This window comes from Danio aesculapii, chromosome 6 (assembly GCF_903798145.1).
Source record: "Danio aesculapii chromosome 6, fDanAes4.1, whole genome shotgun sequence".
NCBI lineage: Eukaryota > Metazoa > Chordata > Actinopteri > Cypriniformes > Danionidae > Danio > Danio aesculapii.
The window spans coordinates 63,096,535-63,112,038 of record NC_079440.1 but is presented as its reverse complement, the minus strand read 5'-3'; the positions used below and the strand labels follow the sequence as shown (position 1 = coordinate 63,112,038).

The following is a 15,504-nucleotide window of genomic DNA, read 5'->3' as shown; positions in this document are numbered from 1 at the left end:
CTAGAATCAATCATCTGCTGCTGGTTCAGACCTGATGGAGTCCAGCTATATGAACAGCTTTCCTGCGGAGGTTTCCTCACAGTGCAGTGTTTGGAGAATTACTGTCCTGAAAGCAGCTGAAGCTGAACACTGAGTGAGGAGATCAGGCTTCTGTGAGAGATGCACAGCTCTGGAGACTGCTGTGGTCCAGCAATGCTCATCTCCAGCTCAAGGTTATCATAGTTTTGGATTTTTCATTAGTTTTAGTTTCTATTACGTTTCGATTTTTTGTTTTCAGATTCAGTGCGTTTTCATTAGTTTTAGAGGCAGATTTACTAGTTTTTATTAGTTTCTGTGACTCAGTTTTAGTTTAGTTTTTATTAGTTTCAGTGTTAGTTTTTTTTCCTAAATGAGGATATTTGGTAGATGCAAGACTCAAAATCATCAGAATAAATATTGTATAATAAAAACTCAGTCATACATTTTCTGAAACCTGTATTCAGAGGACACATGAACACTATTATCTACCACTACCATCTACACATCCTCAAACTCAAATACAGCAGCCCACAAGACAGCAGCCTTAAGTCCAATATGTGTGAAGGCTGATTCTGAGGTTAGATACACAGTAGTGATGGGAAGATCAGATATTTATCGCGGATGTTAGGACTCAACATTATATAGTCAGCAATAGTCATTTCAGTCAGTTAAACATCAGCATGATCTGAAAAAAGTCTTACAGTAAAGTTTTGCAACCCAACTGAAGCACGATTCACCAATTTAAACTTCATTACGACTGTCTGTTATGAAATAAACTTACGTTTCAGCAGATCCTCTCATTAAGCCCTCGGTTTACCCCATAGACTGTAAAATATATGGACGGAGCATCCGTGACGTCACTCATAGGTTTCTGAACACTGCAAAAGAAGCCACAAGTAGGCGCGGCCAACCGTCGCCATTTTGTTCGCGCGTCATCGCACCCACGGCGGGATACCAAACTAGGGCAAAGAGGCGGAGAGTGGGCGGAGCTACAGACGCCTGCTGGCACTTTGCTTAGACCTGGCAGACAGACTTTACTTTGGGAGAAACGCTTGATACTCTATTACCTGCGACTCGTTTGTGTTCTGACCACATGTGCTTGGTTGTTCACTATATCAGTAAAGTGTTTATACTTTTAAAAACACTGTAGTCATACATTGAGCCACTAAACATTGCTCTTATGACGTTTTTCTACAGGAGGAAAACGCGAATTACTTCCAAACACTTCAGATATAGTGTGTGTTAGTAAATGCAAGACTATTGATGAACTCCAGCATAACACTGTATGACAACGCTTCAGATGACTGATCTAGAGCCTACAGCTAATCAATCTGTCACATTCTGGAGTGCTTTACGGGTCTAAAGAAAAATATTAATGATAAATGATCTTAAATCAAACAAATACATTTATAGAGATGGTATATAAGTATATAACTTTACTCACATGGGAAACGAGGCCACATGAATGGTTTGTGAGCACAATTAAGTGCACACAGCATCCCATATCATCTGATAATTGTAAGAAATAAGTCCAAAAGGCAACTGACTGTGTAAAGCCACATAAAACAACACAAAAATACGATGAATATGCTGAGATCAGTGGCTAATCTGCTGGATTCAGCTGAGGTGAAGTGACGGCGACCAGCGAGACCTAGCTGTCACTCAAGTGGCCACGCCCTTAATTATGCAAACTTAATATAACCTAACATAAAGGAAATGGATGAGTTATAAAAAAAATCACCCCCCTCACAGTTGTCATGGAGGGTAATAATAGCTATATGAACCAAAATCGTTCTTTATACCAGGCTGTAAACACCTTTTCTTCTGCTGTAAAGTTGGCCATTCTAACAGTGGGCTCAATTGCACTTTGCTCTATTATGGAGCCAGGACTAGCGGAATTTTGATGAATTGCAGTTTCAGTTACTTCAATATTGGCTTCTCGAGAGAGAGCGGGAGGTTGCCGCTTGGTTTACCCGCGCTGCAGTTGTTGAAGTTTAGTTCAGTCACAGCAGGCTGTCCTGTACTGTTTGTGCTCGGTTCACTGAATCACGCATGCGCAGTTTTATCGGTTAGCCGATTCTCAGATTTGATCGCAGTGTAACGTCACTGTTCTAATAACTGAATAAGAGTATATATTGGATTATTTAGAGTCAGAGGGGGTATTAGGCTTGTTAAAAAGTAAGTAGTTTGTGGATGAGTGCTTACTGGAGATGCGAATCGTTTCAAATGATTCAGTTCGATTAGGTGAACTAGTTCAACCGGTTCACTTAGAAGGTCCGGTTAAAAGATTAATTCGCGATTGTGATACAGAGATAAAACTTATTATTGGGCACAAACGTGTTAAAGTAATAGTTTTAAGTGTCTGGATTTAATGGTGTCACCGTGCTGCTGTCATGTACACTCGTTGTTTTTGTCGCGGGAGCAACAGCGAGGATGACTGGAGGAGAACCGGCTCGATCTGGCCAATAGCAGCAGGACTACAGACTCTGAGGTGCCGTATGGGTCAGACACCTGCAGCGCGGAGTAAATAGATTCACTTCTAAAAGGCTCACAGTAAGATTATGTATTAAATACATTTACAAATACGAAAACAAAGGAGGTTTCTGCTATAATTTTAGTTAGTTTCAGTTAGTTTTGTATGTACAAAATACAGTTTGCGTTCTAGTTTTTTGAAAAACTCTCATCTTTTTTTTATTTCAGTGAACGACGATTATTTTACATGTTAGTTTTCGTTTTTTCGTTCGTTTTCATTAACTATAATAACTTTGCTCCAGCTCTCCTGTGCTTCCAGATCAGCTTACAGTGCACAAAGCCATCTGAATAATCAAACAATAATAAACAATGAATAATCTGACTTGTCAATGATCAGATTAAATATGGTTTCCTTTACCTTTAGATTTCCTAAAACACCTGGAGTCATATTCACAGATCATCTTAAGGATGAAAGCAGCTCTAAATCACCAATTTAGGAGGCTTTAAAATAAGGATTTTCTTGAATTCATTTTATTTTAAAAAAAGCAATTTAATTTGTAATTACTGCGCTGTAACAAACCCTGGTTGCCTTAACTTAAGCTGAATCAAATTAAATTTTATTATTATTATTATTATTATTATTAATAATAACCTTTTATTATTTTATTATTATTAAACTTTTATCATGTTAAACTGAATTACAACAGCTTGCGTAACTAATAAAATTAAGTTAGAACATGATTAACTTAGTTTAGTAAGTTACAATAGCCTAAAACATGTGCTGTCAGGACTAATTGATCATATAATTTTTACAGTGTGAGTATGAAGTAAATAATTAAGCTGATTATTTCACACACAGGTCCAGAATCAGTGGCACATAAGCAGCAGTGAAGAGACTCCTGAATCTTTCAGGCTGCGTCTACACTGATCCAGATTCATCTGAAAGTGTCATGTTCTGAGAGCGCTCCATGTGCACACTCTGGTCTTCAGTTTCTCCATTATCCACACTGAAGGCCTGAAGTGCTCTGGTTGATGTACTGCACAGCACTGCTGTTTACTGACTCTCTGTCTCTGTGAAACAGTGAATGTGTGACTGTGCTCTGATCAGAACAACAGCTTCAGTGAACACTTCCTGAGCACTGAAGAGAGGCCATGTGGAGCCTCCACACACTCACACTCATCTGTCTTCAGTTCAACAAAGAGAAAACTGAAGTCATTGTGTTTGGGAACAGAGATGAGGTTCTCAAGGTGAAGCGTACCTTGGCTCTAAGGGTCAAACAACACAATATAAGGTCAAGAATCTTGGTGTGACTCTGGAGTCAGATCTGAGCTTCAGTAGTCATGTCAGAGCAGTTAGTAAATCAGCATACTATCATCTCCAACACACTGCAGGAAACAGATGCTTTGTCTGCAGTAAGGACTTAGAGAAACTTGTTGATGCTTTTATCAGCAGCAGGGTGGATTACTGTAATGGCCTCCTCATGGTCCCAGTCAAACAGTCAGACAGTTGCAGCTCATCCAGAACGCTGCGGCCAGAATTCTGACCAGAACCAGGAAATCAGAGCACATCACACCCGTCCTCAGGTCTTTACACTGGCTCCCAGTTACATTCAGAATAGATTTTAAAGTATTATTACTGGTCTATAAATCACTAAATGGCCTTGGAGCTCAATACATTATAGATATGCTCACTGAATACAAACCTAACAGATCACTCAGATCTTTAGGATAAAATAAACTAGAAATTCCAAGAGTTCAGTCGAAGCAGGTTGAATCGGCTTTCAGCTACTACGCCCCTCGCTGCTGGAATCAGCTTCCAGAAATGATCAGATGTGCTCCAACATTAGGCACATTCACATCAAGACTGAAAACACATCTGTTTAGCTGTGCCTTTACTGAATGAGCACTGTGCTACGTCCGACAGATCCCACTACTATGTTTTTCTCTTCTTTTTAATTCTTTTATAACACATTTTATCAGCTTTTATTTTATTTTATTTCTATTTTTACCATTTCTATTATTTGTTTTTATTTCTCTTATAATTGTTTCTTTTATTCCTGTTTATGTAAAGCACTTTGAATTGCCACTGTGTATGAAATGTGCTATAGAAATAAACTTGCCTTGCCTTGCCTATCCAGAAACCCATAAAGCACTGGCTGTTTCATTTGTAGGTTTCTTCTTTTGGATTCATTTAAATATAGTTTGTAATTAACACACATCAAAACCACTATTTAAATCATCTTATAATATATCAAATACATAATCACAGAAAAATAATAATAAAAAGTGCATAAATTATTGCAATGTCAGTTTTTCCAATAATGCAGCCCTTATAAACAACAACAACAACAATAATAATAACAACAACAACAATAATAATAAAATAATAATAACAACAATAATAATAACAACAACAACAACAATAATAAAAATAATAATAACAACAATAATAATAACAATAATAATAATAATAATAACAACAATAATAATAACAATAATAATAATAATAACAATAATAATAATAACAATAATAACAACAACAACAATAATAATAACAACAATAATAACAACAATAATAATAACAACAACAATAATAATAACAATAATAATAACAATAATAATAATAATAATAATAATAATAATAATAATAATAATAATAATAAAAACAACAACAACAATAATAATAATAATAACAACAATAACAACGATAATAATAATAATAATAATAATATTAACAATAACAACGATAATAACAACAATAATAACAATAATAATAACAATAATAATAACAATAATAATAACAACAACAATAATAAAAACAACAACAACAATAATAATAATAATAATAACAACAATAATAATAACAATAATAATAATAATAACAATAACGATAACAATAATAATAATAATAATAATAATAATATGTTTGAACATATTATAGTATATATAGTATATAAATATATAAATATATAAATATAAATAAATTGAGAAGATTAAGATTACAATACTTTGCATAAATGTTATTTTCTGAGAAAAGTCCTGGTTTCTGTGTGTATTTTCTAACTGGAATGTAAAAAACTGAAGGTGAAGTGAATAAGCACAGATTTCCTCAGGTTGCTGTGCTGTCTTTAATTGTGCAGAAGTGCTGTAATATGTGCAGTAAAGCTCCTCATGTTACTTTCACTCTGATCTGATGCTTACAGGCGCATGATTATCCACCTACAGACCTTTACTGATCGTACAATCAATCAGACAAACCCTACGAACATCAATCATCATCATCAAATCATAAAACATGCTCGACTTCAAGTGCTTCTGCACTCTGAGCAGGTTTATTGAGTATTATTGCAGATGTTTAAGCAGATATGTGGTGAATATGCTATAAAATCTGTTTATTAGTACAAAATAATACATATTTTAAGTAGCTAATAAATGTTTTACACATTCATTCATTTTCTTTTCGGCTTAGTCCCTTTATTCATCAGGGGTCGCCACAGCGGAATGAACCGCCAACTTATTCAGCATATGTTTTACACAGCGGATGCCCTTCCAGCCGCAACCCAGCACTGGGAAACACCCATTCACTCTTGCATTCACACTCATACACTACAGCCAGTTTAGTTGATCAGTTCCCCTATAGCGCATGTGTTTGGACTGTGGGGGAAACCGGAGCACCCGGAGGAAACCAACACCAACACGGGGAGAACATGCAAACTCCACACAGAAATGCCAACTGACCCAGCTGAGGCTCAAACCAGTGACCTTCTTGCTGTGAAGGCACCATGCTACCCACTGCGCCACCGTGCTGCCCATGGTACACACAGTAAAGGTTTATTTACTTCCTCCAGTTTTCTGCAGGTATGCCATTCACCAGAGTTACAGACATTACAGCAGCCATGAAAAACAGCTCCCAGCAGTTTACTGTGGTAAAATCAGTGTAAAATCAGCTTCAGCAATCCTCCATCACTGATCAGCATCAGCTTCGTTAATCCTGATCAGCTCCATGAGCAGCACACACACACACACACACACACACACACACACACACAAACGTCCCACACTGCATGATGGGATTGCTGACGCTGAAGCCACTGAAGATGAACGGCTCTCTGAACATTCACCAGCACTGAGCAACATTCTGCAGATCACCTGTGAGGGTCCAGCAGTACTGTAGTGTGGTCTTACTGTAGTCTAACATGTGTTATTAGTGTAGAGTTGTGTAGTATAGACCTGCACAACATATGATTTCAGCATCAATCTCGCAATGAGTGCATCTGCAGGAGTCACACCACAAGATATGCAGAAGAGCAGAATCTTCAGAACAGGTGTGATATGTGGAGCCGCTGCTGAGTTTGACTGTAACAGAGTAGGGCTGTGACGGTAACGGATTTTCAGTTACCACGGTGATGAAGCAAGAAATCATGCGGTATGTCAATTAACCACGCACACATATATATATATATATATATATACTGTATATTTAAAATCACTCCACAGAAAATAAGCATTTTACCGCACCGCTGTAATTTCTATATCCCAATCCCTTTATCAACATGTTTAATACAAGTCATTATTTTAAAGATTATAACCTGAGAATATGATTTACCTCAGCGCTGCACTTTTCTCCTTCACCCTCGCGCTGAGTTCAGGTGACTGAGTGTTGTGAAGTCTAAACTGGCACAGGAATATCAGTATATTAATATAGGCTTTGCTAAAATGCTGGTCAAATGTAGGTCTTTTTTTACAGAAGCTATAAACAGACGCGCATGCTGCGACCGGTGATGAGTCAACAATCGCATATATTTATAAGTAGGCTATAGGCTATGATAATTGTACAGAAGTTTATAAATATGTAGCTAATATATCACAGGGGTTTGTGTAGCAGCAATTACAGTCGAGCATTAATTAAATCCTTTTTTCCCGTGGAGCAAAACAAACACTACACAGTTGTGTAGCGGATGGAGACGCACAAAAATATACAATTCAGATATTTTCGTCGGAAGAAAAATATTCTTTGAACCAATTTAGTTTTGTACAATTTGTATCTTAGTTTTTGTGGGTTAGTTATTTACAAAATAAACATGAATAACTAATAAACTTTGAGGTGAAGCGATGTGCCTCAGGGTCCGCTATATGCCGCGGCTAAAACACAAACTGGTCTGTTAAATACAATCGTAATATAAATAAAATAAAAGTGAAATATTCAGTTTGGAATATTGAATCTTTGTTAACTGCATGATCAAAATTAAAATAGCAGCCTATATTATCACTCTTTATGACAAACATCCATTGATCGGTCAGTTTCGCTTTAGTTTAATCAGAGTTTGAACTATTTGATATTTTAGGCAAAGTGGTCTGCATAACCAATGATTGAACTTATCCACCTGCGACCCACCCATAATTAAACATCATGTAGGCGAGCTGGCTTTTTGATTACCTGAACCGTGTATTAACGGCTGCACCAGCATAACCGAGATCTGCGTATTAATATCAGCACCAGCAGATATAAGAGAGTTTGTTTCATAACAGCGTTTTATGCTTTATAAATATCCAATATTAAGAGAGTGACTCCATAAGGTACATAACCTGCGCACACTTGATTATTACTTTAATGTGTAAAGTCATGGATGCATCTCACAGCGCAAAGCATAACTTGTCCTTTATATGTCCATGCTTAATATGTCATTAATGAGGTCTATCTATTGAAAGGGTTACCTACAATGGAGTATATATAGGCTATATATGCGCTACATAGCAGGGACGTCAAGGTTGTATGTAACCCTTTCAGTAGATAGGCCCTGAGGCACATCGCTTCACCTCAAAGTTTATTAGTTATTATTGTTTATTTTGTACATAACCGACCGACAAAAACTAAGATACAAATTGTACAAAACGAAATGCGTTAATTGTAAAAAATATCTGAATTGTATATTTTTGTGCGTCTCTATCCACTACACAACTGTGCAGTGTTTGTTTCGCTCCACGGGAAAAAAGGATAATGCTCCACTGTAATTGCTGCTACACAAACCCCTGTGATATATTGGCTACATATACTGGGATATAGAAATTACAGCGGTGCGTTAAAATGCTTATTTTCTGTGGAGCGATTGATTTGAGTTAGTAGGCCTGCTTTATTAAAATAAGCTTAAAATAAAAACAGCCTATGCTGGTTATTAAAAGGATTCAGTGTTTTAGTTTTGTAATCTAAACTTGTAATTTAAGTGGAAAATACTCAGGTCAGGCCTTTTATTCCTTTTATTTAGTTTATTCTGTTTTTCTATACAATCCTGAAAGATTCACAAGCAAAAATCAATACTAAACTAAAATGGGCGGTGATGACGGTAATAGCCACATCACTGCGGTTGACATCTCATTATGGCAGTGATGCAGTGATGCAGTTATCGTCACACCCCTATAACAGAGTGAAGCTTTATCATCTGCAGGTGTGTCAAGGCCTGTGACTGAGCATTTCAACAGAGTTTAGAATATTTGAGCACAATAATGAAGATGTTTGCAGGTGTAACAGTGCAGGTGTAAAGATTAACTGTGTTTATGTTTTATTATATATTAAAAATGTAGAATTTTTGTCTTGTTTCTAGTCCAAATCTCTACATTTCAAAGCCAAAACAAGATTTTTTTAGTTAACCCTATTGGCAGATGTTTTAGCTTGTTGTGAGGGAAAACTCTTCATATTGACTCATTATTTCTGAAGGTAAAACTAAATATTTCTACTTGACCTAACAATTGGAGATATTTCCACTAGAAACAAGACAAAGCAACACAAGTAAAGCCTTTTTGCATTGAGATTGTTTTATTTCTGTACCTGAATAATGTTGGGAAAATATTTCCTAAAGATTCAGAATAAAGACATTTTAATAAACACTTATTTATACTTTTAAATATTATTATACTATATTATATTATTATTATTATATTTTTATTATATATAGTTGAAGTCAGAATTATTCACCCCCTTTAAATAGTTTTTTCTGTTTTAAGTATTTCCCAAATGATGTTTCTCAGATTGAGGAAATGTAACCCTAACCCTAAGCTCAATATTATTAGCCCCTTTAAGCTATATTTGTTTTCAATAGTCTCCAGAACAAACCATCATTATACAATAACTTGCCTAATTACCCTAACCTGCCTAGTTACCCTAATTAACCTAGTGAAGCCTTTAAATGTGACTTTAAGCTGTATAGAAGTGTCTTGAAGAATATCTAGTCTAATATTATTTACTGTCATCATGACAAAGAGAAAATAAATCAGTTATTAGAGATGAGTTATTAACACTATTATGTGCAGAGATGTGTTGGAGAAATCTGCTCTCTGATAAACAGAAACTGGGGAAAAATAAAACAGGGGGGCGAATAATTCTGACTCAAACTGTATATTATTATTAAAATACAGATTTATCACATATATCATTAGAAAATAAAGGAATCTGCCTATAGATATATATGTGACATCATCATCATCCTCATGATCCTCATCATCATCCTCATCATCATCATCATACTCTTCATCATCATCATCCTCATCATAATCATCATACTCTTCATCATCATCATCCTCATCATCATCCTCATCATAATCATCATACTCTTCATCATCATCATCATCATCCTCAATCATCATACTCTTCATCATCATCATCATCATCCTCAATCATCATACTCTTCATCATCATCATCATCCTCATAATCATCATACTCTTCATCATCATCATCCTCAATCATCATACTCTTCATCATCCTCATCATCATCCTCCTCATAATCATCATACTCTTCATCATCATCACCATCATCCTCATTATAATCATCATACTCTTCATCATTCTCATCATCATCATCATCCTCATCATAATCATCATACTCTTCATCATCCTCATCATCATCCTCATAAAAATCATCATACTCTTTATCATCATCATCATCCTCAATCATCATACTCTTCATCATCCTCATCATCATCTTCATCATAATCATCATACTCTTCATCATCATCATCCTTATAATCATCATACTCTTCATCATCATCATCATCACCATCATCCTCATCATAATCATCATACTCTTCATCATCATCATCATCATCATCATCCTCATTATGATCATCATACTCTTCATCATCATCATCCTCATTATGATCATCATACTCTTCATCATTCTCATCATCATCACCATCATTATAATCATCATACTCTTCATCATCATCATCACCATCATTATAATCATCATACTGTTCATCATCATCATTCTCAATATATTCATCATACTCTTCATCATCATCATCATCCTCATTATAATCATCATACTCTTCTTCATCATCATCATCCTCATTATATTCATCATACTCTTCATCATCATCATCATCCTCATTATAATCATCATACTCTTCATCATCATTATAATCATCATACTCTTCATCATTCTCATCATCATCATCATCATTATAATCATCATACTCTTCATCATCATCATCATCATTCTCATTATATTCATCATACTCTTCATCATCATCATCATCCTCATTATAATCATCATACTCTTCATCATCATCATCATCATCCTCATTATAATTATCATACTCTTCATCATCATCCTCATGATCCGCATTATAATCATCATACTCATCATCATCATCCTCCTCATCCTCAGGTGTGTCATTAATCAGCTCTGCAGACTCATATATGGGCAGTTCCATTTGATTACCAACACTGCCATGTCACACTCTTCATCATCATCATCCTCATCATAATCATCATACTCTTCATCATCATCATCATCATCCTCATTATGATCATACACTTCATCATCATCATCATAATCATCCTCATTATAATCATCATACTCTTCATCATCATCATCATCATCATCCTCATTATGATCATACACTTCATCATAATCATCATACTCTTCATCATTCTTATCATCATCATCCTCATTATAATCATCATACTCTTCGTCATTCTTATCATCATCATCCTCATTTTAATCATCATACTCTTCATCATTCTCATCATCCTCATCATCATCCTCATTATAATCATCATACTCTTCGTCATTCTTATCATCATCATCATCCTCATTTTAATCATCATACTCTTCATCATTCTCATCATCATCATCATCATCCTCATTTTAATCATCATACTCTTCATCATTCTCATCATCATCACCACCATTATCCTCATGATCCTCATTATAATTATCATACCCTTCATCATCATCCTCCTCATCTTCACAATCATCATACTCTTCATCATTATCACACTCTTATCATCATCCTCATGATCCGCATTATAATCATCATACCCTTCATCATCATCCTCCTCATCCTCAGGTGTGTCATTAATCAGCTCTGCAGACTCATATATGGGCAGTTCCATTAGATTACCAACACTGCCATGGCATAATGGTTTTCACCAGAATAGTGAAGGTGTTTCTAAGAAAGCTCTCTGCGCCGCCCACCCTCATCACCGCTACCAAACCGACCAATCACAAAGCTTGTACTTCGTGTCATTGTGACGTGTGGTTACAGTTTTTGAGAGGTGAAGGCTGCACCGGACCGTACGTGTGCGCTTGGCAGCAGGCTAATGTCCAATGACTAATAAATATGGGCTCGACAGCACCTTTTCCCACTGAACACTTTGATGGCGAAACCCCTCATGACGGGTCCCTAAACTCTGCTGAAACTGGAGCATGGGCATGCTCAGAAGAGACGACCTGATGGAGCCAGAGGCGGAGTCACAGAATCAAGCTCCCAACCAAACGCTTGTAGCTCAAATCGACCCCGCCCCCGAACTGCTCCTCTGACCGCCCACATCTGCACTGTATGAAAGGGCGGTGAAGAACTAATATTAGTAAAATATGAACAATAACATATAAACAACACATACACAATCTAGGAAGGTTTTTATTCTTGATTAATCAACACGACCCAAATAAACACAGTATAGATGACGATTTACCATGCGGGAAATACTGTACACTAATGAAACCTGATGAAGCCCTGACCTTACTGAATAAACAGATCCAGCAGATCCTGTAGGTCAGACAGTAGTTTACTGCTCAACAACTCATTTTACCATGGTGAAATAACACACAAGTGGAATAATAACACTTCAATCTCCTCCTGAAGCTCCGACGCTCTGTTTAGAGGAGCTGTCAATCACAGCTGTCAATCATGAAGCCACGCCCCGTTTCTACAGCATTACAGTGCTGGCTAAAACACAGAGTTTCCAGAGATGAAGATCTGCAGCTCCATCAGCTGACCAGAACCATCTTTCAGCACATTTTACTGGAGGTCTGATTCATGCTTTTATTTGGGCTCCTTCATTAACATGGAGGAGGCGGGCTTTATGACTGGTACTGCAGCCGGGACCTTCACTCATAAGCAGGAGTGTGGCACACTTCATCATGTCAGAATAAGATAGTAAGATAATCCACACACACACACACACACACCAGGGAAGCTCACTGAACAACTGACCTGGAGAAACGTGATCGATTATAGGTTCTGAACGTCAATTACCATTACTTTTCCATTAATCGCACAGTTTCAATGTACTGTAGTGTTAACACACACACACACACACACACACACACACACACACACTCAGTGAATGTTCAAGTTAGTACTGTTAATGTCACATCAGTAATGCTGGAGCTGCTCAGATGAGCTAGAAGACTCTTATTATCAACAACTTCAGTCAACTTTAATCAACACAAACCAACAGACAACAGAGATGACCAACACACACACACACACACACACACACACACCCAAACCCAGTGCTGAAAACCTGAGACACAAAACACTCAAGTGTGTAAATATGAGTGTTGTGAAGTGTCCATTCAACACTGACAGACAGCAGCGAGGGTCAATTATACAGTAAACACTGACCCAGATACACACACACACACACACACACACACACCTGCAGAAGAAGATCCACTGTTAAAGAAGACTAAAGCCTCTCTTCTACAGGACTGTGTGTGTGTGTGCGTGTGTGTGTGTGTGTGTGTGTGTGTGTGTGTGTGTGTGTGTGTGTGTGTGTGTGTTGCAGTCATTCATCAGCACATGTTCATTCATCTGAATGGAATAAAAGACTAAATGAATGAGCTGAAATCCAAACTGAGCAAAATCACTGTCTGAAGCAAAGACAGAACTCAATAACACACACACACACAATATCGTACACACACTGTCTCATACACACAGATACACACGCTCTCTCACACACACACGCAGGCCCAGCGCTCATCCCTCCTCCAGAGCCGCTGTCATGATGGAGGCTCACCCGCGCTGGGCAGTGAAGATGATCAGGACATAATCAGGTTTACGAGCCGAGTACTGATGATCAGATGAGGAGTTACTGATCAATGAATATCACACACACGCACACACACACACACACACACACACACACACGGTCAGCTGAAGCTCCACGCAATAAAACGTCAAACAGACGCGAGACAAAGAGTGAAGCGGCAGAGCAGGAATGATTGATCATCCTCATCGATTACTCACTTCCCGATCACCTCGCAGAGCTCGTACACATCCTCGAACAGCACGTCGTCGTCAGCCATACTCCCGTTACCGGAGAGCCGAAGATTCCCTCACAATCCGATGCTTTTCGCCCTCCGCCCCGCGACACCCGCAAATCCCCGGATTCCCGTCGACGACCACCGGAGATGTCCGTTTCCGCGGCGGTCGGTAGGTCGGTCGGTTGGTGATGGGGAATCAGATCTCCGGTTTCTGATATTAATGTCAAAGTGACGCGAGCGGCCGCGGGAAAAACGCGCTGATGCGCCTCGCAGGATCCTGAAGAAAACGCGCTCAGAGCTGCTGCGGCTCCGGTTCCGCTCGGACGGCGCGCATGACTGTCCGTTAGACGCCTCGGTTCACGCCCTGATCCTCCGTTCCAGCGGCTCGGTGATAGAAAGCGGCGCTGCCCGACTAACGGTTTTCTGCAGCTCTCCGTTGCCTCAGTGTTTCTCCTCCTGCTCCGGTTCAGCGCCGCTCGCTCCGCCCTCTCAAGGTTATGAAGCTGCGGGACGGAGAGCCGCAATGGCCGCCGAGGTGCGCGCGGAGCCCCGGATGTTTCCGCTCACGCTCATCGCGCGCTTTGAGCCAAGATGTCGCTGGAAGGGCGCGCCTTCGAGCTCACGGCGCTCGGTTTCCTAATCTGCGCAGAGAAAAGCCGTTCTCTCGCTCGGCGGCCAATGGCGGCGCGCGTCGCTCTGCGTGCTGGTTGACCGTCCGATGACGTCAGAGCTCCTGCATTTCACGGATCCGTGTGTTTTCTTGCTGAATAAATGCTGCAGGAGGGCGAAACACCGAGAGCACGGCAGACTGACAGAGACGAGCTGATCAATGAAGATTCACCCTCACAGATCAGCTCAGGAATATCCAGGAGCTCATCAAAACACACACTCGATAGAAAACGGCCAGGCTGTCGGTATATCCGCTAAAATAAACAAATGTGTGTGTTAAAACACCGACCACAGAGCCGCTGATACACACACGTTCAATATCCTTCATCTGTGTTCATATTCACACACACACACACGAGTCTTATCATTAGTGTCTGAAAACACATCAAATAGACTGTAGCTGTGTGTTTGCTTTGAGCTGCTGCTCTTAATCACACACACACACACGGTCTCAGTCACAGACAGATACACACAAACTCTCACACACCCACACCTGTCTTATATACACTCGGCATGTGCCGGTATAAGATTCTGACGGTGTGATAACCTTGTGTAAAAGTATCCCGGTGTGACAGTATTGTGCTCACTGCTCTACAATAAGCTCTTTTTAAATGTCTGGGTAAAAAAGCTCAAACTGTTTCCTCTTTAAACACAATATATTTTATTTAGAGAGACATTTCTGATATTGTGGAGCAGTAAACATGTCCGGCTAGATAACTCTAATCAATCACTGACTTCTGCTGTCTTCATTAGATTTCTTTACTATTTAAATGGACATCTGTGAATATTCTT

At 38.5% G+C, this 15,504-nt stretch overlaps 1 protein-coding gene across 6 annotated transcripts in view; it reads right to left on the bottom strand.

Moving 5' to 3' along the window:
- Nucleotides 1–14,513, bottom strand: part of caskb (calcium/calmodulin-dependent serine protein kinase b) — a 71,195-nt gene extending 56,682 nt beyond the window's left edge. For all 6 annotated transcript variants that reach the window (XM_056460716.1, XM_056460717.1, XM_056460719.1 and 3 more), the window contains exon 1: nt 14,027–14,513. In XM_056460716.1, coding sequence (XP_056316691.1) covers nt 14,027–14,085 — 59 coding nt within the window. In that variant the 5' untranslated portion in view covers nt 14,086–14,513. The remainder of the gene's footprint in view (nt 1–14,026) is intronic.
- Nucleotides 14,514–15,504: the final 991 nt, after the last annotated feature.